At 47.4% G+C, this 7500-nt stretch overlaps 1 protein-coding gene across 2 annotated transcripts in view; it reads left to right on the top strand.

The window, feature by feature from the left end:
- The window catches only part of LOC118776672 (endoglin-like), a 35785-nt gene that overhangs the window by 10949 nt on the left and 17336 nt on the right, over positions 1 to 7500 (top strand). For both annotated transcript variants that reach the window (XM_036527161.1, XM_036527160.1), the window contains exon 3: positions 1 to 42. This exon is cut by the window's left edge and continues 113 nt beyond it. In XM_036527161.1, coding sequence (XP_036383054.1) covers positions 1 to 42 — 42 coding nt within the window. The remainder of the gene's footprint in view (positions 43 to 7500) is intronic.

The following is a 7500-nucleotide window of genomic DNA, read 5'->3' as shown; positions in this document are numbered from 1 at the left end:
TATGTGCACATCCTGCACCTGGAGATTGGCGAATCAGTGCAGGTAAGAAGCAATGAACTCACTCATTGCCACGCTCACTCTATGACACACTCACACACTCTCAACTGCTCACTCATTCACTCATCAATCAGTCAGTCAATCAGCCTCATCCTGGGAAGGAAGGAAATGAGACTGTGAGACAGAGTGTCTGCTCTGTCTGGGACGCTGGCTCAGATCTGTATGCAGAATACGGAGGAGAACGGGACAGGGCATGTCTCACTGTGGCTTTTCATTGTTATGCGGTTTTTGCTCTTGTATTATTCCCACTAACTCTTCTACTGTATTCAAATCTCCATTCAGAAGCAACACAGAGACTGCAGCCTGCATTCATTTTCACACTCAGAAAGACTGCTTCTGTTTCTACACACATTAATCAGCAGGGGAACCAAGCACTCAGTCAATCAATCAATCAAGAAATCAGTCAGTCATTTTATTTAAACCTGGGAATCACATACAGTCATGGGTTAGAGGTAGTCAGTCAGGCATGCCACAGCAGTCATCCAGAGAACCAATGATACTTCAATACAAACAATTATCAGTGTTTCATACCATGGGCAGGTGCATGGGGGACAGGTGAAAGCCATTTCACCCAGCTGACATCAGTGGCTGACCACCCAAACATTAGTATAAACACAGACCAAACAGGTTAGCTAATGTGCACTCAGTGTGACTGCAGTCTGAAGGCATATCCAGGGTACTGTGTTAATATGGTTTACTAGTTGCTAGTTACTAGTTGCAGTAAGTTTACTAGCAGTACATTATGTCATAAAGTCTGCACAGAGTCTACATGATGTGATAAAATCTGCATGAAGTCATAGCAGCTGTATAAATCCTGTCTAAAGTACACAAAGTTTGCATAAAATTATAAAATCTAAATAGTATCCTAAAGTATGCATAAAGTTGTAATAAAGTCTACATAAATTCATAATATTTGCATACAATCTGTACAAAGTCTTCATGAAGTCATAGTCTGCTGAAGTTTGTAAAGTCTGCATGAAGTCTGCATAAGGACTAATAGCAGCCAACTGAAGGACTCTCTGCAAGAACTGACATCTCTCTTCATTTCTCAGCCCTGAGACGGGGCCGGGAAGCAAGTGCTAAAAAACAGCCAATCACATAACAGGGGGGCAGCAACACCCAATGGGAAGCAAGGGAGGGGTTATCTCAAGGAGTGAAACTGACCATCAGCTCCAGCAGGGGAGGGAAGTGGCATTTCCATCTCAGAACACATTTTTCAGATGTTTTTCTCTCGGTGAGGGAACTCGGTCGGGCCACATTAATCTCTCCCGATAAGGGCGAGCGCCAGCTCTCTCTCAGACAGCGTATCTCTTATCTGCCTTTGGAGGCTCGGCCCCCACAGAACGAGCAGGGTGATGTAACCGATAATTACCATAATTAGTCAGGGTAATTGAGCTCAGTGTGGGGGGTCATGTTGTAGGCTCTGATACATTTGACCGATTCACGCGAGCGTTCTCCTCGGCTCAACAATGAAGAGTTCTGCTCGTTATAATTATTCTCTCCTGAGAATGATGAGGTGGTAGGGGAAGGCAGATGCTTAGACTTACCAATGTTAATCATTAATCAGTGTAATTGATCTTATTTAATGACAGCAGTCACAAATAAGTAATCATGGACATCATTAAAAGCACAAATGTATGGAACTTGATTTTAACGGCTGTATGTGTGGGTAAGGCTGTTTCTTGCTATCCCATCATGGGTGCATAATTCAAAGCAGAACTTTATATTTTGAAATATTTTTTCTCTTTATTCTCTTTATTCCTATTCCAAAGCTTTTGTGGTCTGATGGGAAATGTTTTGAGAGGGCAGTGGTGTTGAAAACAGGATATGGCAGAACTGCAGGCCTGGCGGTCCAGTGTGGCAGGCCCCACTGAAGTGTCTCTGTAACACATGTGAAACGTGCTGTAGCATTTGCTTAGAAGAGCGTTCAGCTGTGTTACACCGAGGCAGACACGGGCTTTTTATGGATGCTCTATCACAGACGGGCAAGAAACAGGCAAGAAAATCACACAGATGCTTCTAGGAAGTACTTTAACAACCTGAAAAGGAGGAGCGTTCTAACCAGAAATTGCCTTGTAATTCTTCAGTTATGTTTAGGTGGAGGACCAAGAGAGAGGCCTCTTTCACAGAGATGTACAGAGACATCGGAGTGAAAAAAGATGCAGACTAAACAGTGTGAAAGGGCAGAGAGGTGGACACTTGGTCTCCATGGCGCTCATGTTTGGCATCAGTGAAGCTCCAGCACATCCTCCAAACGGAGCCGAGTGCTGAAATGTGCTGAATTTAAAAATAAGAGAGAGAGCCTTGACCCGCGCTTCCCTGTGTCAGTGTTAAACAGACGCTGAGCAGAGGAATGAGACTCTGTCATCCTGTGTCTCTGAGCTCCACGGGGCCGCAGTGACAAATGATACTCCCCAAACAGCACAGCCATACTGACCCTGAGAGCACACTCATCCATCTGCAGCCAGCACTGCAAACAAATATGACAGCGAGCTCTGAAGGAGAGTGTGTGTGAGAGGGAAGGACAGACAGGCTGTGTGTGCAATCCTGTGTGTGTACATATGTATCTGTGTGTTTCTGTATGATCATTTATATGCATGTTTGTGTGTGTTTTTCCGTGTAAGTGTGTGTGTGTGTGTGTCTGTGTGTGCATGTGTGTGTGCATTTCTGTACGTGTGTGTGTGTGTGTGTGTGTGTGTGTATGTGTAGTGTCGGGGTCAGTGTGTAGGCTGCATTAGCCTCTTTGTGAGTGTTTGTTTGTGTGTGTATGTGTGTGTGTAGGCTGCGTTAGGTTCTCTGTGAGGGTGTGTGTGTGTGTGTCTGTGTGTATGTGTGTGTGTAGGCTGCGTTTGGTTCTCTGGGAGGGTGTGTGTGTGTGTGTGTGTGTGTGTGTGTGCGCATGTGTATGTCTGTGTGTGTGTGTGTGTGTGTGTGTGTGTGTAGGCTGCGTTAGGTTCTCTGTGAGGGTGTGTGTGTGTGTGTCTGTGTCTGTGCGTGTGTATGTCTGTGTGTGTGTGTGTGTGTGTGTGTGTGTGAGTGTGTGTGTGTGTGTAGGCTGCGTTAGGCTCTCTGGGAGGGTGTGTGTGTGTGTGTGTGTGTCTGTGCGTGTGTATGTCTGTGTGTGTGTGTGTGTGTAGGCTGCGTTAGGTTCTCTGTGAGGGTGTGTGTGTGTAGGCTGCGTTTGGTTCTCTGTGAGGGTGTGTGTGTGTGTGTGTGTGTGTATGTGTGTGTAGGCTGCGTTTGGTTCTCTGTGAGGGTGTGTGTGTGTAGGCTACATTAGGCTCTCTGTGAGGGTGTGTGTGTGTGTGGATGTCATTGATGTCATGCTCTGGCTGTGTTTCCTCCCCCTGGCGCGGCGCCGGGGCTGGGGGGGGGGGGGGGGGGGGGAGGAGAGAATAACGGGAAGCTGCTTTACATCAGAAGAGCTGGAAAAAAGAGCACCAGAAAACAGAGCCAAAAGGAAATCAACTGCATTTTACAAGCAGGGGCACAAAAATAACCAGGGCGAGTGAACAAGCAATACTGCCTTCACTGCCGAAACAAAGGGAGTGAAGAGGGAGAGTGATGGAGGGAGGGAAGGACAGACGAGAGAGACGGGGCTGAGAGTGTAGGAGGAGAGGGATGGGGGATGGAGAGAGGGATGGAGACAGGGATAAAGGGAAGATGAAGAGAGAGCAGGGAGAGAGGGGTGGAGGGAGTGAGGTGGAGAGAGGGGTGGAGGGAGTGAGGTGGAGAGAGGGATGGAAGGAATGGATGGAGAGAGTGTGTGATTCAGCTGAGTTATATGAACAGACTTTTGATATCATTTTTCAGAATATTTTGTAACTGATTGGCAGGCATAAGTGTTGAAGGCTACTTAGCTATAGGATGTAAAAAGCGAGCTCAGATCAGCCATGGCCTGATTATGTGTTTCTTCTCAGAATTCCCTGAGGTGTTTTTTCCCCTTAGTCCTGTGTTTCTTTTTTTCGTCAGACAATGAGCTAAAACTACGTCCAGTCATCTGCCTAGCTACAGAGACATCAAGGGCTCTGTCAAATCACCCAGATCACTCCAGTCACTGTTTTCAAAACCCAGGACATAGCTGGAGTCAGCCTTTTCTCCCAGACTTCCTGCGAGTCGCTTGCTGATGTTTTGTCACTTCCTGTCTGTGAGACGAGCAAAGCGAAAGACTGCTTGCTGTTTGTTCAGATGCAGCCACACACCACGAGGGCCTGCGCCAATCCGACCAGACCGGCATGTTTCAGGGGAATCGTGAGAAGATGTCATTAAGATAACGAGTCGTTTTGTCAAATCAAACTTATCGGCTTAAATCATACGTCTTCAGCTGAGTCTGTGCGCGGAAAACCAAAACGAAAAATAGTCAAGTATACGTCACAATTTATGCTGCCTGCTGTATCCCGTAAAGATTAAAAAAATATTTACAAACCAGCTATTGTTACTGGTTGTTACCGTGAACCGCAGTGGCATGGACTTTTGTGTATTTCAGCTTTAGTGAGAGTATACAGCAGTGAACCTGCTGAGGGATGGGGTTCCTGGCCCTTGTATGGGTGGGTTTGGTTACTCCTGGGGCTTCAGCACAGTGAGCAGAGACTGCTCAGGTGGCGTGTCCTGACTCTCAGGATGACACTCTGCTATCACCAGGCCGTATCGGGCTGCTGAGTTTTCACAGCCCCACTGGGAGTTCATGCAGTGGATGCTGTTAAACTGCATCCCCCACAACGCCAGCGTATTTATACAGATGTGATGGGTTATCTGTCTGGAGAACGCCAGCGGAGATAACCCTCCTCAGAAGGGGAATGATGCTTTGGCAAGAGCACAGTCACACTGTGGGAACTCGGACCTGAATCCACCCTGGGCCAAAGGGTTATGGGCTTTTGGTAGGTGTGTTACTTATTTTAAAATGATTAAGATGAGTTTGCTGAGAATTGAAGCAGCATATCATTTTTCCTCTTGCAATCCAAATGGATTAGATACTCCAGAGCAAACAGCGAGCTTCACACAGGAAACCGCAAGATTAACAACGGGCCATGATAATTAAATTCCTATCCAATGAGGTACAAACATATATGTTTATATAAAAAAGTAGTGATGTTTAATTTGGCCAGTTAGATTCTGCTCAGGAACCAGGCAAACCATTAGGTATTGCTATCTGATAACCAAATAAACTTGATGCAGCTCAGAAGATTATCTTTAAGTTCCGAACAGATGTCATAGGTATAATTCATGTAATAAATATAGTATTTATAATAGTATTTATAATATATATAAAGTATCGGATTGTAATACTTACGCTTTGTAATTATGTAAAAATTGACGTATGCACCTAAATGCACCGAACACCAGTTCCAGTGAAGTTAAATTCAGCTGTGTAGCCAAAGCACAATCACACTCACAGTGAACCGCACGAGCTGATTTTCTATTTACCATCAAAAAAGACGACAAAAAACGACAAAGCTGGAAAACAAAGCACGTTACTTAATCAGTTAAAAGAGATGATTCCTGAAATGCACATATTAAATTAAAAAATATCCAGGATAAAGATCTGCTTGCTGCATGCCTGCTCTGTAGGTTGTGACAGAATGGTACATGTGCATCTCTCTCCTAGAGAGAGCAGGTGCAAGGAGCAGTGGAGGAGTTAAATATGAGTATGCTTCACGTCTCGGTATATTTCACATTTTATAATGATGTGCAGCTCTGGGGAATCCTCCTGTTAGTCACAGTGTGAGCGCGGCCTGCCCTCACTAAAGAGTCACTTCTGCTTGTGTTGCCCGGTCTCTGTCGATAACTTTTTCCTAGCTATCCCCCTCCCAGACAGAGACTGCAAAGCACACATCCTGTCCCCCTAGTGGTGGCGGAGGGAACTGCTGCAGGCAGACGGATGCAGTGTGCTGGCTGCTGTGTTTGTCTGTTCTCTCAGTGGCACTTAATTACATCTGATGCCCTGCTGACGGCTGCTGTTGTCCTACATGCTGCTGTCTGGGTACGAGATGAAGCTCTTTTTAGAGGACTGAGCTGACTGCTGAGGGGGATATGAAGCACATTAATGAGGGCTCTGTGTGGGGGTATCTGAGGGACATTAATGAGACGGGGCTCTGTGTGGGGGTATCTGAGGGACATTAATGAGACGGGGCTCTGTGTGGGGGTATCTGAGGCACATTAATGAGACGGGGCTCTGTGTAGGGGTATCTGAGGCACATTAATGAGACGGGGCTCTGTGTAGGGGTATCTGAGGCACAGTAATGAGACGGGGCTCTGTGTAGGGGTATCTGAGGCACGTTAATGAGACGGGGCTCTGTGTAGGGGTATCTGAGGCACGTTAATGAGACGGGGCTCTGTGTGGGGGTATCTGAGGCACAGTAATGAGACGGGGCTCTGTGTAGGGGTATCTGAGGCACGTTAATGAGACGGGGCTCTGTGTGGGGGTATCTGAGGCACGTTAATGAGACGGGGCTCTGTGTGGGGGTATCTGAGGCACGTTAATGAGACGGGGCTCTGTGTAGGGGTATCTGAGGCACAGTAATGAGACGGGGCTCTGTGTAGGGGTATCTGAGGCACATTAATGAGACGGGGCTCTGTGTAGGGGGTATCTGAGGCACGTTAATGAGATGGGGCTCTGTGTGGGGGTATCTGAGGCACGTTAATGAGACGGGGCTCTGTGTAGGGGTATCTGAGGCACGTTAATGAGACGGGGCTCTGTTTAGGGGGTATCTGAGGCACATTAATGAGACGGGGCTCTGTGTAGGGGTATCTGAGGCACATTAATGAGACGGGGCTCTGTGTGGGGGTATCTGAGGAACATTAATGAGACGGGGCTCTGTGTGGGGGTATCTGAGGCACGTTAATGAGATGGGGCTCTGTGTGGGGGTATCTGAGGCACGTTTAGGGCTCTGTGTAGGGGTATCTGAGGCACATTAATGAGACGGGGCTCTGTGTAGGGGTATCTGAGGAACATTAATGAGACGGGGCTCTGTTTAGGGGGTATCTGAGGCACATTAATGAGACGGGGCTCTGTGTGGGGGTATCTGAGGCACATTAATGAGACGGGGCTCTGTGTAGGGGTATCTGAGGCACATTAATGAGACGGGGCTCTGTGTGGGGGTATCTGAGGCACATTAATGAGACGGGGCTCTGTTTAGGGGGTATCTGAGGCACATTAATGAGACGGGGCTCTGTGTGGGGGTATCTGAGGCACATTAATGAGACGGGGCTCTGTGTGGGGGTATCTGAGGCACATTAATGAGACGGGGCTCTGTGTAGGGGTATCTGAGGCACATTAATGAGACGGGGCTCTGTGTAGGGGTATCTGAGGAACATTAATGAGACGGGGCTCTGTTTAGGGGGTATCTGAGGCACGTTAATGAGACGGGGCTCTGTGTGGGGGTATCTGAGGCACGTTTAGGGCTCTGTGTAGGGGTATCTGAGGCACATTAATGAGACGGGGCT

Source organism: Megalops cyprinoides, chromosome 4, assembly GCF_013368585.1.
Source record: "Megalops cyprinoides isolate fMegCyp1 chromosome 4, fMegCyp1.pri, whole genome shotgun sequence".
NCBI classification, from domain to species: Eukaryota; Metazoa; Chordata; class Actinopteri; order Elopiformes; family Megalopidae; genus Megalops; species Megalops cyprinoides.
Note: the sequence above shows the minus strand (reverse complement) of the source record. Positions and strands in the feature narration are given on the sequence as shown.